General features: G+C 38.1%; 2 protein-coding genes across 5 annotated transcripts in view; one reads left to right on the top strand and one right to left on the bottom strand.

The window, feature by feature from the left end:
* The window catches only part of ext1c (exostoses (multiple) 1c), a 114,837-nt gene extending 100,842 nt beyond the window's left edge, over window positions 1-13,995 (top strand). For both annotated transcript variants that reach the window (XM_079829088.1, XM_079829089.1), the window contains exons 4-12: window positions 2,785-2,892; window positions 7,936-8,055; window positions 8,325-8,457; window positions 9,773-9,891; window positions 10,048-10,143; window positions 10,234-10,320; window positions 11,266-11,426; window positions 11,527-11,698; window positions 13,508-13,995. In XM_079829088.1, coding sequence (XP_079685214.1) covers window positions 2,785-2,892; window positions 7,936-8,055; window positions 8,325-8,457; window positions 9,773-9,891; window positions 10,048-10,143; window positions 10,234-10,320; window positions 11,266-11,426; window positions 11,527-11,698; window positions 13,508-13,693 — 1,182 coding nt within the window. In that variant the 3' untranslated portion in view covers window positions 13,694-13,995. The remainder of the gene's footprint in view (window positions 1-2,784; window positions 2,893-7,935; window positions 8,056-8,324; window positions 8,458-9,772; window positions 9,892-10,047; window positions 10,144-10,233; window positions 10,321-11,265; window positions 11,427-11,526; window positions 11,699-13,507) is intronic.
* A 3,359-nt stretch (window positions 13,996-17,354) lies between these two features.
* Window positions 17,355-20,424, bottom strand: part of LOC307133927 (uncharacterized protein) — a 36,570-nt gene continuing 33,500 nt past the window's right edge. For 2 of the 3 annotated variants that reach the window (XM_079829312.1, XM_079829311.1), the window contains 2 exons: window positions 18,510-18,646; window positions 17,355-18,414 (listed from right to left, as the gene is read on the bottom strand). In XM_079829312.1, the coding sequence (XP_079685438.1) occupies window positions 18,410-18,414; window positions 18,510-18,646 (142 nt within the window). In that variant the 3' untranslated portion in view covers window positions 17,355-18,409. The remainder of the gene's footprint in view (window positions 18,415-18,509; window positions 18,647-20,424) is intronic. The other variant, XM_079829310.1, reaches the window with a different exon arrangement.

Raw genomic sequence — 20,424 nt, 5'->3', positions numbered from 1 at the left:
ATAGATCTAGCCTTACATTTAATGCAATGTGATTTTAAATGTACAGTTTTTGTAAGTAAAAAAGAACATTGTTTGATTTACAGTGAAAACCCGTAAAGAATTCCCTACGGAAAACTTCTTCTTAGTTTTTTCTAATCAGTTATGTATTAGGGATATTAGTATTTCAATTGATTGGTAATTTAACATTATTTCAGTTAAGGAAATATGTTTTTTTTTTACTGTAAATTCAACTTAAAAATATAAAACCTAAAATGTTGCTACCGCATTTTTTTACGGTAAAGTTCTGGCAACCACAGCCACCGTTTTTTTACCGTATTTTTTTTTTTTTTACAGTGTATTTTGATAAATATCCATATTCCTGTAATTAAGATTTATCTGCTGCTAGACTATTTGCAGATTCAGCATCTGAAAAACACACAGAGAAATGATTTCAATGCAAAATCACATGTCAAAATTCAAAACATTAATAATAAATACATTTTGGAATTATCAATACCAGACTCGGACTCAAAAGCATCTAGATGCTTATATTAAGGGATAAAATAAAATATATAAAAATAAATATAATAAGATTAAAATAAATAAAATAAGATTAAATAAAATGTAACTAATCAATTTAAATAAAATATAAAATAAGATTAAATAAATAAAATAAGATTCAATTAAATTTAATTAATCAATTTAAATAAAATATAAAATAAGATTAAATAAATAATATAAGGTTAAATTTAATTAAATTAAATAAATGCAGTCACAAGTGTGTGTTAAATAAGTTACATTTATTATGAGTCATTATCAAATTGAACACCAATTAATAAAGCTCATTATCCTAACTGTAGGCTATGTATTGTTCCCAAGCAACGTGGCAATTAAAATATAATTAAACTGCAGGATCCCTGTTAAGGATATAAATTAGATCCTTACATTTATTATTAATAGTTATCAGAATAAACTCTACATAATATACAGTTGTTAATTTTCCTGACTGTAGCCTTTTTGTGGTTTGGCAAATAAAAATAATAATAATTATATATATATATATATATATATATATATATATATATATATATATATATATATATATATATATATATATATATATATATATATATATATATATATATATATATATATATATATATATAAAAAAAATAAACAATAATAATTATATATATATATATATATATATATATATATATATATATATATATATATATATATATATATATATATATATATAAAAAAAATATATATATATATATATATATATATATATATATATACATATATATATATATATATATATATATATATATATATATATATATATATATATATATATATATATATATATATATATATAATACAAAATAAATAAATAAATAAAATGTAATAAAATAAAATAAATGCAGTCACAAGTATGTGTTAAATAAGTTGAATTTAATATTAATCATTATCAAATTGAACACCAAGCAACGTGGCAATAAATGTAATAATAAATTGTATTTATAAATGAATAAAATAAAATAAAATTGAATTGAATTGAATTGAATTGAATTGAATTGAATTGAATTGAACTGAACTGAACTGAACTGAACTGAACTGAACTAAACTAAACTAAACTAAACTAAATTAAATGCAGTCACAGGCGTGCATGTATACATACAGAATTTTTTTTTTTTATATATATATTTTTTAATAGATGTTATCACCAATTAATATAAATTCATTATCCTAACTGTAGGCTGTTTGTGGCAACTAAAATAAAATGAATCTAGGATTTACACATTTAGGTATGAATTAGATCCTTTTATTTTAAGTGGCTAAATATTATAATGTAATGGTTTTTTTTTTTATTTACAATAATATACCGTTTTGTCTCTTGCATAAATAAATAAAGTGTAAAATAACATTTATGTATATATAAAATAATATAAAATAATAAAATCAAATGAATAAAACTGTATGTGTGCATTTTACAGCGGTTTCAAACGTGGCTCGTCCAATCGGTTTTATAAATGTATATGGGTCATCATAAATACATTTAAATCAGACGTCCTAGCTCTGTAAATTCCCCCATGCCACAGAATGAGAAGAACTGTTCCAGAAGATCCTCCACATCTCTAATCTCTCTCCTCGACACACTCCTTGCAGAAAAATATCAGTGCTGGTCTGAGCCTGAAAGAAAGGCCGACCCCTGGATCTCTGCGGAGGGCCGAGGCAGCGACGTCACCTGAAGCCATTTGTGGAGTTTAGGAGGAAAGCACAGCCGCCTGTTTGATCTCCGCCCGTTCTTAGGAGTGCGCTCTCCTGTGATTTAATTAAAAAGAGCAGAATACCAGCTGACTGACGAGAAAAGGCAAACAAGGAATCTGGGAGGAAAAGTAGAGCAACATCAAGATGGAATCGTAAACAAGAGGGATGGAGAGCAGCTCCACTTCAATAAATCATGGACCCCTGCGTCTGTGCTGTTCGGGGGGAGGGAGACGGGGTAATTAACACATCTGTCTGATAAAAACACGGGATGGGAGTCATGCACTGGCCCCTCCGAGACTCCTTACACATCCAACAGCCTTTTCATCACACGCTATATAGTCTACCTCATAACCTTGCCTAAGGGGGAAACTCAGATGCACTATATTTCAGTGCATTCGGGGTGAACTTGGACTATTTTCTGTGTGTGTGTGTGTGTGTGTGTGTGTGTGTGTGTGTGTGTGTGTGCATTTTTTTATTTTTTTTTGCTGATGCTAATATTACAGTCTCTGCCACTCTCTGTGCTCACAGGCCGCTTGTATCCCGGTGTTACTCAGTAACGGATGGGAGTTACCCTTCTCTGATGTCATCCAGTGGAACCAGGCAGTCGTCGAGGGCGACGAGAGACTGTTGCTACAGGTAACAGCCCTTCATCTCCTGCTCCTGCGAAGGGAACATAAGGATGGAAAAAGCCGTTAATTAAAACATATGTTGTAGTTGACAAATAAGGTTTTTTAACATGAAGGTTTTATGTATAAGGGAAGGTGTGTGTTCTTAGATTGTGTGACTTTCACTATTTTTATCACAGTTTATTTAAAGGGTCATAACACACACAGTTTGTGCCAGTCTGGTGTTAATCTTGAGTATCTGTAGAGTAGTGTTGATCTTTCATATCTAGGGTTGGGTATCGTTTGGGTTTTTTTCGATTCCGGTGCCAAACCGATACTTTTAAAACGGTACCGGTGCCTAAACGGTGCCTGAACCGATATTTAAAAAAAAAAAAAGGCCACAAAACCAGGTGGATGACATTAAATGGCTTTTTATTTATACATTTTTTATTTAAATTGAACCATTTATTAAAAGTTTAATGTATACTTAAATGTATGAATATAAATAAATACAAAACACAATTTACTTATTTACAAATTATTATTGACTTATTTACAAATTCACAGTAAAACCTAAGCCACCCAACTACAACAAGCCTAATATAACTCTAAATAACACTTACAGTTATAACAGCAGTCATCTGTGTTCTTGCTCTGCTACAAACCAGCTTCGAGCTTCAGCTTTATTTTGAAATATGATCATATTCTCTGGCTAAATATTTTAGAACGCATCGCCTTAATGTTTCCATGGTGACGCGTCATGTTTCTCACATGACACACCGCAGCCGCAATAGCGCTGACAGCTCAGCTGTATCGGGTTTATTTCGTTTTTTCTTTTTATTCAAAATATTCACAAACTTCTTAAAGGGTTAGTTCACCCAAAAATGAATATTCGGAACACAAATGAAGATATTTTTGTTGAAAGCTGATGGCTGAGATAGGCCTCCATTGGCATTCAGTACACTTTTACTCCCAAGACGGATAAAAGGCACTCAAAACATCGTTACAAAGTCCATCTCACCACAGTGACTCTACAATAATCTTACGATGCGACGACAATAGTTTTTGTGCGCAAAAAAAATCAAAATAACACCTTTTTCCAACTTGTTACTGCCTTCCGTGTGTGTCTCCACGACGCATGCGCGAGAATATGACGCAGATCCGGCGTTGCTCAAAATGGGGTTAGAGTGTGCATTTCATGGAATCCCGAGCCCCGGCGCTACGTCATATTCTCGCGCATGCGTCGTGGAGGCACACGCGGAAGGCAATAACAAGTTGGATAAAGGTGTTATTTTGATTTTTTTTTGCGCACAAAAACTATTGTCGTCGCATCGTAAGATTATTGTAGAGTCACTGTGGTGAGATGGACTTTGTAATGACATTTTAAGTGCCTTTTATCCGTCTTGGGAGTATAAGTGTCCTGAATGCCAATGGAGGCCTATCTGAAGCCTTTCTAAGCATCAGTTTTCAACAAAAATATCTTCATTTGTGTTCCGAATATGAACGGAGGTCTTACGGGTCTCGAACGACATAAGGGTGAGTAATTAATGACAGAATTTTCATTTTTGGGTGAACTAACCCTTTAACTGTGTCACGAACTATCTGATGATCAAATGTGTGAGTGAATGTGTGTTAGTTGATCTATAAAGCGCAATGGGCGGCGCCATGTTAGTTTGCGCCTCAGAATCGGATCTGTCGGATTTACAACACTTGAGTTCATTCTCGTCTCACGAAATACATGAAAGTAAGTGACCAGTGAACTGGAAGAAGAATAGAGTAAACTATATAGTTACTGTATAATGTGCATGTATCTGATGTGAATAAACATGATGTGGTTGAAAACACTGAATAGTTGTCATGAGTTGTGATGTGACGAGCGCTGAGCGTCTGTCTCTGACTCAGCCAAAGCGCGAAAGCACGTTTGAATTTTGGCACCGAAATGAGGAACCATAATCTGCGTTCTGATTCGGTCCGGTACATACCGGTTATATAAGTACGAGTTTCGGTACCCAACCCTATTCATATCTCACAAGAGTCTTTAGTTTATCATATTTATAAAAAGACAGATACACTGTACCGATTCTTTCTGAAAACAGCCGAGCTCGTGGAGGCGTGCAGTGGGCGGAGCTAAAGAGTCACACACACACACACACACACACACTTTTAGTTTTATCATTTTTATAAAAGACAGATACACTGTACCGATTCTTTCTGAAAACAGCCGAGCTCGTGGAGGCGTGCAGTGGCCGGAGCTAAAGAGTCCCACACACACACACACACACACACACACACCTTTAGTTTTATCATTTTTATAAAAGACAGATACACTGTACCGATTCTTTCTGAAAACAGCTGAGCTCGTGGAGGCGTGCAGTGGGTGGAGCTAAAAAGTCACACACACACGCGCACACACACGCGCACACACACACCTTTAGTTTGATAATTTTTATAAAAGACAGATACACTGTACCGATTCTTTCTGAAAACAGCCGAGCTCGTGGAGACGTGCAGTGGGTGGAGCTAAAGAGTCACACACACACACACACACACACACACACACACACACACACACACACACACACACACACACACACACACACACACACACACACACACACCTTTAGTTTGATCATTTTTATAAAAGACAGATACACTGTACCGATTCTTTCTGAAAACAGCCGAGCTCGTGGAGGCGTGCAGCGGGCGGAGCTAAAGAGTCACACACACACATGTTGGTGTTGTTCACATGATATGCACTTACACACCGATTGCCAACAAAACACCAGGGCTGGGTATTGTTCAAAATCTTTCGATTATGTGTCAATTTCGATACCTCAGTTTCGATACCGGTTCCTAACGATACTTTTTTCGATACAATATGTTTTAAAATCCATTTCAACATCAAAAAAAAAAAAATTAAACACAAAACTTTTATTTTTAACCTTAATTAAAACAAATTCTGGTAACACTTCTCACTCAGGGTAACATTATTAATAAAACTGGTTGTGCTTTTTGTAAGGGTGCTCCGATCAGGATTTTTGGAGCCGATCACCAATCGTCAATCACAGGAAGCAGTATCTGCCGATACGATCACCGATATCAATCTATTTGAAGCCTTCTTTTTATCATGTAGAATTATTGATAGGGAATTTTACAGACATTCATTCAGGGCCTGAAAATGGGGGAATCCCCCCCTTAGGTGACTCTTATCATATAAATGTATATAATTATCTCACCTAAATATTTGATCATGCAGTGCATTTTTGTTTTTAAAGACACATTTTCAGGTAGGTCTAACATTAGTATTGAGGTAAGAAATACCAAAGACATTTAATAAGAAATCAAATGTAAATTAATATTCGTCTTCCCTGAATAAATGAAATTAGATTAATCCTTACACTTAAGGTTGCAAAAGTTAGTCATTCAAGAGCAGTGAGTGTCATAAAGGTTCATCAAACAACACAAGACAAAGAGAAACTCAGAGACAGCAGCAATTTATTTGACAGCTGTCACTTTAAGAGCGAACACGGATACGGTTGCACAAATGTTCACTCACGAGTCACGACGGGGTTTACGTGCATACTCGTCAAGACGGTCATTTAGTACATACATTTGTGTGTATTTGGCCATTTCAGCGCAATTTGTACTTGCAAGGTTTTTGTGAGATGGCCTGTGTGTGTGTGTGCGTCTCTTGAAGAGCGCGTGAGTGCTGAGCGGTTTGAACACTGGCAAGACTTAAAAATAAATGCAAATGATAAACTTTAGTGACGATGCGACACTGCCTCGATTGTGCTAGTGGCAAATCCTGTCAACTGTGCAGCTTGATTTTAGTGCAGATGCGATGCGCTGATGTGAAGCCATTTGAGCATTTTGAAAGGGGAGAGAGAGAGCGCGCGCACGCGGTGATTCACTCGAGCTGTTTGTGAACTTACGTCTCACAGAAAGTTTTCCTTTTGCACCTTTGGTTGCAATAATTCTTATCGTATATGTTGCACTCTGCTGACTCTGCATCCACTTTTGAAAGTGTATAAAAGCTGGCTTGGCTTAATTGGAACCGAAATTTGGCACCGAAAGATAAATAATTTTTCGATACTCATAGTATCAGAGTTTTTCGTTCGATACCATGAAAGTATTGCCGTTCAGTGCTCAGCCCTACAAAACACACACATTTGATCAGTTTCACTCACCACCTGCGGTTTCCACTCATGACCGGGAACAAACACACACACTTCCAGAACTCCAGAAACACAAACTGCATCCACTGTTCCCTTAACACTGGGTTATTTGTGAAGCTGAACAAGCTGATCTTTCCCTCACACACACACACACACACACTTCTTTAGTGACATTGTTGATCTCGTGTCTAAAAACACAACACCAGCGCCGCCGACGGCTCCCGTAACCTGCGCGAAGCTTGATGATGGACACACTCTTGCTCTCGCTCTCTGTGTGTGTGTGTGTGTGTGTGTGTGTGTGCTCATCCGGGAGAAGTGCTCATATAAGGAGTTCCACCCTTTATGACGTCATACAGGGCCAAACTCGGAAAAAACTTTCAGAAACGTGTTTGAATCCTGAAGGAATGTATTGGGCACAAAAATACCAGCTTTTTAGAATGTTGTCCAAGTTTATCATAAGAATCAACTCTTTAACAGTATAAATAAGGCAGAATGCATGAAATAGCTTTAGACAACACCCCCCCCCCCCCACTTACCCAAATTTTAAGCAGTGCAACTGTTTTCATCATTGATAATAATCATAAATGTTTCTTGAGCATCAAATCATTATATTAGATCGATTTCTAAAGGATCAATTGACACCGAAGACTGTAGTAATAATGATAAATTCAGCTTTGATGACACTTCATTTTCTTGGCAAAATGTTTTTTAAATAGCTTGTATAGCCTGGACATGGTGAATTTAATTAAAACTCTAAGTTTAAGTAGCTTAAGATGTAGTATCAGAGCAACAGACTTTAGTCACTGCTGCACATTATGCAGTACTGAGAGTGTTTGTGGAGGTGCTCTGACGCTGAGGGTTTGGCCTCGGGTTTGAGCTCAGTCACTTTGTTCCCTCAGGTGCCGTCTACAGTGCGGGCGGTGGGCATCGACAGGGTGTTGGCTCTGAGACAGCGAACACAGATGCTCTGGGAGGCGTATTTCTCCTCCGTGGATAAGATTGTTCTCACCACACTGGAGGTGAGAGCTGGGTCAGCTGAGATGTGTGTATACAGCTGTGCGTCTGACAGAGAGGAAGGTCTGCCAGGGGAAATTAAACCAGCACAGGATGCCTTACATCATTAGCACATACTTAGTCTCCTGCCCTTAGGTTAATTGGCGAATGAAATGTCAATGTTGGACAAAAGTATGGCTTAACTTCGCCCCCTGCTGGCCAACAGGTGGAAGTACACAGTCTGAAAAGTGTGGTTTTGCTTTGATGTGATTGTTATATATTTAATGTCTGTCAGATCATAAAGGACAGAGTGTACTCGCACATCTCCAGAAATAAATTCATGTGGAATGCCTTACCTGGAGGGCTGCTGGTTCTGCCCGAATACTCCACGCACCTGGCGCACTACCCCTTCTATTACTTCAACCTGGGTAAGCATGACCTGTAAAGGAGGTTTCAAGTTTTTTGGGTCCTACTTCATATTAGGTGGCCTTAACTACTATGTACTTACATAAAAAAAGTACTTATTTTGTTCATATTGTATTGCAAAACACTTTTGCTGATATTGAGGTAGGTAAAGTTAGGGACAGGTGTGGTGGTGTGGGTAAGTTTAAGGGTAAAGTTAGGGACAGGTGTGGTGGTGTGGGTAAGTTTAAGGGTAAAGTTAGGCACAGGTGTGGTGGTATGGGTAAGTTTAAGGGTAAAATTAGGCACAGGTGTGGTGGTATGGGTAAGTTTAAGGGTAAAATTAGGCACAGGTGTGGTGGTATGGGTAAGTTTAAGGGTAAAGTTAGGCACAGGTGTGGTGGTGTGGGTAAGTTTAAGGGTAAAGTTAGGGACAGGTGTGGTGGTATGGGTAAGTTTAAGGGTAAAATTAGGCACAGGTGTGGTGGTATGGGTAAGTTTAAGGGTAAAGTTAGGCACAGGTGTGGTGGTATGGGTAAGTTTAAGGGTAAAGTTAGGCACAGGTGTGGTGGTATGGGTAAGTTTAAGGGTAAAGTTAGGCACAGGTGTGGTGGTATGGGTAAGTTTAAGGGTAAAGTTAGGCACAGGTATGGTGGTGTGGGTAAGTTTAAGGGTAAAGTTAAGGACAGTTGTGATGGTGTGGGTAAGTTTAAGGGTATAGTTAGGGACAGGTGTGGTGGTGTGTGTAAGTTTAAGGGTGAAGTTAGGGACAGGTGTGGTGGTGTGTGTAAGTTTAAGGGTATAGTTAGGGACAGGTGTGGTGGTGTGTGTAAGTTTAAGGGTGAAGTTAGGGACAGGTGTGGTGGTGTGTGTAAGTTTAAGGGTATAGTTAGGGACAGGTGTGGTGGTGTGTGTAAGTTTAAGGGTGAAGTTAGGCACAGGTGTGGTGGTGTGGGTAAGTTTAAGGGTAAAATTAGGCACAGGTGTGGTGGTATGGGTAAGTTTAAGGGTAAAGTCTGTCCAGTTTTTTGTAAATAAAATAAATATTATAGAAAATACTATTTCAGTCGTTCTACTTAAAAAAACCCATAAGTACTATAAGTAACTTTGCAACTACATGTCAACTTATTCTACTAATCCTAACCTGAACCTAAGAGTCCAACATATGCACCTCAGAAAGTAGTAGGTCATCCAGGTATTTTTCACTTACTCTTTTATTTAGAACTACTTTGGTCACATACTGTTTTTCGCCTACTATGTAGTAAGGAAGTATGTGATTTTGGATGCAGCCAAAGTGTCCTAAAGGCAATGACACTCACTCTCTTTCCTCTGTTGATGTAGGGATCAGCCCAGGTCAGGAGTTCACAGCTGTAATTCATGCCACCTCACCTCTGGTCTCCCAGTCTCAGCCAATCATGAAGCTCCTTCAGGTCGTCTCCAAATCAAAATATTGCTCACAGGTCAGTAATATGGATCTGTACTTTTGCAACATTTGCTCAGTGATATGAATGCAGATCCAGATTGATTAAGTAGTTGGACACAGTCAAAAGCCAACAGGAACATATCAACCAGTTTGTTGCGCATGCTGTGATAGTGATAGTGTGTGTTCTTGTCAGATCATCATCCTGTGGAACAGCGAGAAGCCGCCCCCTCACCGGAGTAAGTGGCCGCCAATGCCAGTGCCCCTTATCGTCACAGATGGCAGGAGGAAAGTGAGTACTGAAGTGAGAGTCGAGTCGTGTCTGAGCGCTCGCTCTCGTGTCTCGCTCAGCTCTTTTCTCTGCCACCTTCTGTGTCCGCAGACGAGCAGCCGTTTCCTGCCACATGCAGCTATTGAGACGGAGGCGGTTCTGAGCCTGGATGAAGACACGGTGCTGTTGACCAGCGAGGTGAGTCTGCCTCTTCATCTCACACTCTGTTGAAGATTTTACTGTGAAACTTGTGTTGCAAAATCCTGTCACATCTTTCAAAGTATGAAAGATCCATCTACGAACAGTTATACATTTGAAATCCCCATTATGGTGACAATTTACCGTGCAATTACAGTTTTAGAAGAATTACAGTGGTAAGCAATTACATTTCTTACAGTGGCACAGCTAGACAACTTTATCTTGTGAATTCAGATTGCACTGGTTAGTAGTGGTGTCAACAATAATCGATTCGGCAATGCATCGCAATGCGGGGCATGCACGATTCAGCATCGATGCGGCTAAGTGCCATAATCGATTATGTCATCGTTTATTTTCTGGCCTTGAGTTGGACAATAAAGTTGTGAAGTTTCAATTACTTCCGGGGTCATAACAACAACAACAATCAAGATGGCTGAGGCGGAGGGAGATGACTGATTAATTAAAACACTTATGTACACTGCTGGAAAAAGTTGGCTGTTATTATTGCTCTATTTAATTTCAAATGGTTCTAAAGCAGAGAAGAGAAACATTTCTCATTCAAAGCACTGAAAGCAGTGATTTATGTTTTCTTTTTCAGGTTTGAAAATGCCATATCCAATACCCTGTACCATTCAATTAAATGTTATTTAATGACATTTATGTCAAAGATACAGGAGAGTGATAATACACAAATAGCAGCCAATAAAATCTGTTGTTCAATATCTGACTGCTTGTATTGCCTCATGACTGATAAAAAATTTGCCTTGTTTTGTGCAGTAGAATTTTGATGCATCGCAATGCATCGTAGAATCGAATTGAATCGAATCGTTACCTGGTGAATCGTAATCGAATCGAATTGTGAGGGCAGTCCCAATGCACACCCCTACTGGTTAGACATGTGTACTAGCTAATTCGTGTTTTTCCTCTCTGATCTGACTCTTCCAGATCAATTTTGCTTTCCATGTGTGGCGGAGTTTTCCCGAGAGGATTGTTGGCTACCCTCCCAGAAGCCATTTCTGGGACCCTGTAAAAAAAGCCTGGGGCTACACCTCTAAATGGACCAACGAGTACTCCATCGTCCTCACCGGAGCGGCGTTTTATCACAGGTAATTTTGGCCGCATCTGACGTCTCTCACACTTCATCAGCCTCTGTAACGTGATCAGGGGAGACTCCTGATCATGTGCTGATGCTTCTGTGTCTCACAGGTACTACCATCACCTGTTCTCTCACTACCTGCCCTCCTCTCTGCGTGCGCTGGTGGATCGCACCTCTAACTGTGAGGATATCCTGATGAATTTCCTGGTCTCCTCTGTGACGCACCTGCCACCGATTAAAGTGGCGCAGAGGAAGCAGTACAAAGAGATGCCGACCCTACAGGTGAGGCCAGAGTGAACATCGTGTACTTACAGTTCTGCGAAGTTTACAGACCGGCATCTGAGCAACAGTTCCAAGTCCTCTCGTCAATATAAAACATAACATGGTGTCAGAAGTTTGGCACAACTACAGTCGCCGCCATTAAACCTGCATCGAAATCTCTCAGAGAATTGGAAGACTTGGATTCAGAGTTTCTGCATTTAGCAGGGGAAGAGGAAATTAAAGTCTGTAACACGTTTCACTTTACAGAACAGGAGAAAAACTAAATACAAGTGCTAAAGAACACGTTTAAAGACTTCAGTGAACCTCGTAAAAACTTACAGTACATTAGACATGTCTTCTCATGCGCTCACAGGGACTCTCAGAAACGATTGATGTGTATGTCACAGACCTGACAATAAAGCAAACGACTGAGTTCGGGGATATGCCGACTGCTGAGAGAGGCAGACCTCTCACTTGACAAAGCCATAGACATCTGTAGGGCCAGTGAGATCACATCAAGTCAGAGGAAAGACACAGAGTACACAGAGTCAAACCAGTGAAGCCAAAGAAACAAGATGCAAATGCGGCAACAAGCATGAATATAGAAATGGTCCTGCCTTTGGGAAAACATGTAAAAATTGTCAAAAGAAAAAAACTCTAAAATGTACACTTCCAAGAGCCATATGAGTCAGAGTAAAAGGATGCATGCAATTGAACATTGTGAGGATATGTTCACTTCAACCGCACAACAAGAGCAGGACAACAACATACAATCTATTACCTTTCAAAATGCAAATGAAAACAATTGGACTGAAACTCTAAAAATAAACAATAGAAATGTCACAGTTTTAGATACTGGTGCTGAATGCAATGTTTTGTCGGAGAGTGCTTACAAAGCACTAAACATCACAGGCTAGTTGCTTACTCAGGCCACAAGATGGAGCCATTAGGCAAGAAAGCACTCACATGTGAGTACAAGGGACAAAAGTACAAGATTGCATTTGAAATCATGCAGAGAGATGCACCAGCTATTCTTGACTAAAGCCCTCCCTACACCGACCCCTAACCCTACCCAATAAATACTCGTATTATTATTAAACATTTCGTTAGGCACTTTATTTCCTCTTTTAGAAAATTTTCTTCATTTTTATTTTTAAGTAAAGGTCTTTCCGATGTGATATGTGATGGGAAAAGGGAGAAGAGCGAGCTTGGCAAAAGCCGGATTCGAACCCAGGTTGATCGCGTCAAAACCAAGACCTTAAGCCTTACGCTCTACTGACTACACCACTTTATACATTAAAACATTTGGTCCTACCAGGCATTGTTAGGCGGAGTTAGTGCAAATAGCACTTGCCAACAAGACACACTATTTGCACTTGCCGTAAATATACCCAGCCAACACACCCATGTGGGGCCCAAAGGGGTTGCACATGGGCTGATATCTGGGGCCCACCTGGGCTACCTAACTGGGAACTTTTTTAATTTTGCCCTCAGTTTCCATGGAGGTCCCACATGGGTCTGCCATACAGGTTGATGATGGGTCTCTTGATGGGCCCATATGGGTAACCTAGGTAGCACCCATTTGGGGCCTACATGGGTCTGCCCTATGGGTTGATGATGGTTCATCCTGTTCAAAAGTTTACACCCCCTGGCTCTTCGGCTATGCCTACATTAATACATTAACTTTTGAAAAATGGCATATTCATTTCAATTCGCTCTCTGTTTGCTTCCGAAAAACTTCTCATCCACACTTTAAACATCAAACAACAACAAGAATTGACCTAAATGTGATGTATTTTAAAAACATCTTGTTTCCTCTCCCCTTCTAAGGGCACTAAGATGGCGCCATGGGCGAACCCTGAGCACTTTACCCAGAGGCAGGAGTGTGTCAACACCTTCGCGAGCTGGTTTGGTTACATGCCTCTAATGCACTCTCAGTTTCGCCTGGACCCTGTGCTCTTCAAGGACCATGTGTCCGTCCTGCGCAAGAGGTACAAAGACCTGGAGCGTGTCTGAGCCGAGCTGAACAGAGACGGGTCACAGAATGATAGTGACTTATCTCTACCCCCGGATACTGGCTACTAGCTTGAGATGGCCAGTCGGAGGACAAGAGAGGGGTGGTTGCCTGTTCTGACCAGTTGTCAATATATGACTGACAGCTTCATGGATGAGAAAACATGGCAGATCTGTCAATCATTCCAGCTGCTGTTTCATTGGAGGAGTTTGTAGCGTTAAGATGCTGCGGACTAACACACGACAGAGAGTCACCAAACAACTGAAGTGGTAATCACATGACCAATAAAATAATTCCGAAATGCAAACTGTGTGTGGATGAATTTGTAAAAAGTATCTTTTATTTAGCTGTTTTCCTAAAACATGGGTAATTAACCAATAACATGGGCATTTCTCTTTTCAACATCAAGAAATATTATTAATATAGCAAATTCTAAAAAATTGTTCACAAAGATTCTCCAACTCGAGAGTTACTGGTTTGGATAAATCTGACTGAATAAATACTGGTTTGAAAAATGAAATCTTCTAAAATTAAGCTTAAATGTAAATCAGTGTTTTTGCTGACTGGCTGTTCATATGGAATTTAGTTAAGAATTTTTATTTTTCTGTAATTATATTTATATAGTGTGACAATTAAAAAGCATATACTACCATTCAAAAGTTTGGTGAGCATAACATTGACGTCCCACAGGAGGTTCCTCATCTGGTCCATAAGCTCCTTCGTCTCCTGGTTCTTCTGCCTCACTTTCTGTTAAAAAAATAAATAAATAATTGTATTCAGCAAGGATGCATTAAATTGATCAAAAATAATTTGACCCCTCTAAATCACTGAGTTAAATCAAGCATAAATCAAGCACTAGGCACGCAGACGCTTCTACACACATTAGTGAAAGAATGGGCCGCTCTCAGGAGCTCAGAGAACTCAAGCGTGGGACAGTGATAGGTTGCATCCTGTGCAAAAAGTCCTTTCGGGAAATTTCCTCACTACTAAATATTCCACGCTCAACTGTTAGTGGGATTATAACAAAGTGGAAGCAATTGGGAACAACAGCAACTCAGCCACGAAGTGGTAGACCACTTAAAATCACAGAGCGGGGTCAGCGCATGCTGAGGGTCACAGTGCGCATGCAGCAGTTTTACTCTGGTTGTGTTTACTGTGGTGGTTCTTAATGAAGACAATGCAGATGGAAGAGGTCTCAGGATGTTTAATTCTGCAGAAATATACAGAGCACAATTCATTTTTGGAATACACGTCTCTCTTCACTCTGCCCGTACAGCAAGGAAAAGCTAGTAAGCAAAAACATTTCTCTGTAAAACATTCAAAATGCAACTCGCTGCATTAAATTTCATGACATCACAGCCTTACATTACATTTAAACATTCTTTATCTCACGAAATTAATCGATGACATAATTTAATACACTTCAAAAATGTCCTTACCAGTGCGCTCGTTAGAAGAGCGAGAGAGCACATCTGACCCAGTCAGCAGCAAATATGCGTCTAAAGATGGCACTGTTCGCACATCGCGAAAGGTATCGTGCGTCACCAATATGTGCCCCAAACAAGACAGTTTCTGCATGAATGGTTCCCACTATATTGAACCATTATGACCCAAAACATAAACAAATATAAAAAGTACAAGAAAATAAGTTTTGATGAAGTTCATTACATTTATATTTTCTGAACCAGCTACACGCAGAAGTGGCCAACTTTCTGCAGAATCAATAGCTCCAGACCTCCAAACTTCTGTGGCCTTCAGATGAGCTCAAGAACAGTGTGTAGAGCTTCATGGAATGGGTTTCCATGGCCGAGCAGCTCATCCAAGCCTTACATCACCAAGTGCAATGCAAAGTGTCGGATGCAGTGGGGCAGGGCCGGACTGGGACAAAACCATGGAGAACCATATTTTTGTTTGGTCATCACATACATTTTTTTTTTTAAATCCTTAGGCTCAGGCGGTGCAAAATAATTGAAGGTTCTGCACTGAACTGCTCCTTCACTTCCCTTTTCATTTCCATTAAATTCATTTGCACAGATATGTCTCTGTCTCGACTCTCTCCCTTGTGTGTGTTTACTTTTTTGCTACTCTTCTTGTACCCGTCAAATCTTCTTCAGCAGGTCTACTGTTAGGAACAGAACTGTCTCAACGTTGTTACAACAAAACAAAAAAAAAATAATAATAATTTTTTTTCAATCATACCCGTATATATATATATATATATATATATATATACTGTATATTGTAATTTGTTTGAACAGAATCAAAATGTATTTCAGGTCAATTCAAAGCATCACATTAGAACAATGTGTTGTTGTTTTATCTTAAAATGTCTTAAATATCCAATTCATGAAAATATAATAAAACAATTTTTCTAAATTGCTGAAATGTCAAAATTAGAACAATATAAATACATCATGACAATATCTTTATAGAAAAATCATAATACTGAACATGTTATTGCATTATTACTAATATTTTTTGTGTTGTTGTCCGCCCTAGCTCCCTCCAAACGTATACATCGATGTGAATATCTTACTACTGTAACTTCACAATAGATAATAATGATGTCATTTAGCATACAGTTTTTTGAATGATGGAGTTCTACTGCTAACATTTTCTTGCAGTTTAATACTAAGAAGACAAAACTACAGTAACATATTAACGGCATCTTCATTCAGGCCGATTCCAGATCACACACGGAAGGATTTATCGCTCAAACCAATCATTTCCAATCATACCCGATCATATCCAATCATAGTGCAATGGAGACATTGCCTCCTCTCATGTGACTTTTCCCCATTCATTCTCAATTACTCCCCATCAAACCCACCACATGCTTTAAGGGCTCTGTTTTAAACCAGTGGGGACAGAGGAGGCATGCCTCGCACTGTAACTTTACTATATCAGTGCCAAAGAGACTCAAATAACTCTGTTGTTTTTTATCATTCAGGCAAGTGTGTGTACAGTCACAATAAAAACAAAATGTTGTGCTTTTTGCAAAATAAAGAAAACAAACATGATGCGCGATCTGCAGCCTTTCTGTCAAAGACATTCATTCAGATAGTCTTCTGAAAATGACCTCTAGCTTAGTGTATACTTGTCTCACAAACATGAGACATATGTCTAAAGAAACATTGAATTCTGTGTTTATGTAATCTGTTTGAAAAGAGAGAGAGATGTCAGTCGCTCGCGAGCATCTCATTATCCGCTAATGCGGACACGCCCACGGAGCGCGCGTTCTTTGAGATTCAAATCATACAAGATCCAGAGCCAATGAACTCACACAAACACATCAATTAGTGCTATACTTCAGCTACATCATTTTGAGAATAATTCTCCTCATGAAACGCTGTTCATGTTCTGTTCAGAGCAACGGATTCAGACGCTGATTGTAAGGTAAGTTTATTCTGTTAGTATCTGTGATGAATTAAATATGAATCCTGCTGCAACATAAAATGTACATCATAGAAGCAACACTGTTTGGACAAGATTTATAACAAGGCCTGTTTTGAACAGATGTTTATTGTAAAAGAGCCTAGTGTCACATCAATAAAGCTTTTATTCGCACATGTCTGCTCAGATGCTATAAATATAGTAGCAGTCAGAAGTATTTTGTTTCTTATTGATGTTTAAATATCAAAGCCTAATGTTATTTTTTTATTTAATATATGTATGAGCACAGCATGAGTAATAAAGGACACATCATTAGATATGCAATATATCAGAAGACATGGAGTTTGTCAGAAATTATTTTGGAATTTTGTTTTGTAGAAAGCCTTTCATTAAAGGGAATTTTGTTTTGTGTAGACTGGTTTCCTAATTCAGAATATGATCAAAGTTTGCGTGAGTAGATGTAGCTCATGTGGACATCATGTTTAATTATCCTTTTGGCTTAATTTTGATGATTAATTTATGGTTTTCCTTAGCCTGCTTTTTAAATCCTGCAGGTTTAGTATTCATCAAGCAAAAAACAATCAACTGTGGATGTCTTCTGTCAGAACTGGCAGTGGAAATGTCTCGATTACTGTAAGATCCCGTGTATTTAAGCCTGTGTTTAGTCCTGTCTAGTTGTCAGTTCTTCATTGAGTTAGAAGTGGTTGTTCCGTTCTTGTGTAAATAAATACTGCTTGCATTTAGATCCTGCATTTATCCTTTAATTCATCCAACTGTGTGACACCCTGAAGCTATCACCCCTATTTTTATTATTATTCTTTATGATATTGGTATTTCTGTTATGGGTATTGATATTTTTATGCTTTTTTACTCTTTATAACAGAATATTTTATTTTGTTTGTGCTTGTGATTTTGGGACATCATCATCGTTCTCATTTTTTACTTCTGTCTTTTTTGAAAAAAATTTAATTCTTCTTTACTTTGTTATCATTTCCTCAACTCTAGATGGGTTGCTGTAACGCTACACCTCCTCCCCCTCATTGTAAATTATCCAGAAACACACAATACAACATATGATGCTATAGTCATTTATTAATGAAGAAAGCAAAGATAAAGAAGGGTAAATACACACCCCTCTGGATCAAAATGGGGTTCAAACCTTTACTGAATGTGCACTGAAACTGATCTTTTATCTTAAGGATAAAATGTGCAGAGGTCAAGTGAAAACAATGAAAGAAGTGCAATATTAGTATTGCTCAGAAAACAGTAGTTTGGTATTTTGCTGATAGGATCAGTGACTGTGGTGTAACATCATCTCATTTCACTCAATCTGGCAATGAAAACAGAACAAAAAAAATTAAGACATTACACATAGTATAAATAGAACAAATGTCTACACACCGTCTCTCTCCTTTTATCGCTCACCTGCAAACACCTCGACCTCACACAGTGTGAGATATTCACTGCGCCCAGGAATAACAATGTTGACATATTGCCCCTCAATGGGCTTAAACACAAATGTTTTTGTGAGTCCAAGTGGGATGGACACAACAGTTGCAGCCCTGTGAAGACACACAGTAATAGAGAAATAGAGATGAGTGCATCAAAACATAAAGCATATTAAATATACTTCTGTCTAAGGCAAGTTTGCATTAAAAGGATTTATTCAAAATCATTTTAAAGTAATCTTATTTACTGTTTTTGGTGCGTAATTAAACACCTTCACCTTATTCTTTATTATTCTCAGGTTAGGTAAGTCAAATCTGATCTAAATTGTAAGCGATTTAAAATACTAACAATCAGACAAAAGACTTTTCCACAGTCTTTTTTTGGCTCAACGACTTAAATCAATGCCACGGGAGGCAGAGTTTTATTTTAAAATTGTATGTCAATTTATTTATTACATTTAGTATTTCTAGCAGTACAAATATTTTACAAATAATCTATACAAGTATTAAATAAAGTACAAATATCAATTTTGCCGGAAATGCAGAAATAAACTGTCATTTTGTTTTATTTGTTACTCTTTGGTAGATTATACATTTATAATTTCTTTTAAGGTAGTACTGTTACTAGTACTAATAAAACTGATTTCTGTGGGCCCCAAAAGTGTGTCGGCCCTTAGAATCATCTTAACTTCCCCCCCTTATCGACGCCCCTGAGCATTAGCAACGCACACTTAATGTGAATGTGACCGAACACAGAATGAATGTGAGAACTAAAATAGCAAGCACAAACTAGACTAATTAATGGCACACAGATGAAACCAATTATACAAATGAGGAGCAGGAAAACTGTACAAAGGAACCGTGTATCAAATGAAAACAAATTGAAAGCCCATGAAAACCGATACTAACAGAACAACAGAGGGCTGCAACTAGTTTCTAAGCTTTAAAATCATAATTGTTTGTGTTATTCCACCTAAAACACACACGCATGGACGGTTCCGGGAACATTGGATCACACATTGCATCCCGGTAAGACGAGTGGAATAATTTTAGCCAAATATGCTACATCATTCCGTAAGTAAAATCTCATGATCAACACAATGGATTATGTTGCTTTTTTAATCGTAAGAATCTGCTGTAAATTGTGATGTTCCATGATCTGTGATCTGTGCAATTGTCTTAAAGTTAAGAGCAAAAAACACCATGTGAAATGTACAAATATTTATTATGTAGCGTCTGTAGGAATTGTGGGCGCAGACACATAGTTTAATGAATCTTCCAAATGATTTGATCAGAAATAACCCCTTTACAAAGCCCAATTCAGCTCCAGACCCCAGGAAATCGACCATCTATCACCAGAGAGACGGAGGCTCCCTTCTGCCCGGAGCTACTACTTTTAAATAATAATAACTTGATTGCCTATGAACTTTTGACCAAAACTTAGACAAAGAGGACAAAAGACTCGGTGTGATCACAAGAAACAAACCAGATCTCTGTCTTTTCAATGACCGGTAAATTAACTCCATGTGACACAGCTAAAACTCCAAGCAAACTCACAGAAACTGTTACATATGAAGTGCATCAAATCACTGATTATTGGACTTGCATTTAAATAGTCTTCAACATAGCTTGTTAGTGTGTCAACAACTGATACACGTGACTATTATGCATGTATATCACTCCCAATTCATGCAATTATGTAACTATTGAATGAGTGGATGAAAAGGTACCATGTTTGATATCTTTTTGTTCGTATGGGTATAATCCAACAGATGAGCTGAATGAAATCTTTGTAGAATGGATCATGTCCTTATAGTAAGAAATTAGGTCTAAATGTACTCCCTGCTTAAGAGCAGGAAACTAAATTACCATAGATAACCCAATTTTATGGG

The sequence above is a fragment of the Gobio gobio genome (assembly GCF_949357685.1).
Source record: "Gobio gobio genome assembly, chromosome: 11".
Lineage (NCBI taxonomy): Eukaryota > Metazoa > Chordata > Actinopteri > Cypriniformes > Gobionidae > Gobio > Gobio gobio.
Note: the sequence above shows the minus strand (reverse complement) of the source record. Positions and strands in the feature narration are given on the sequence as shown.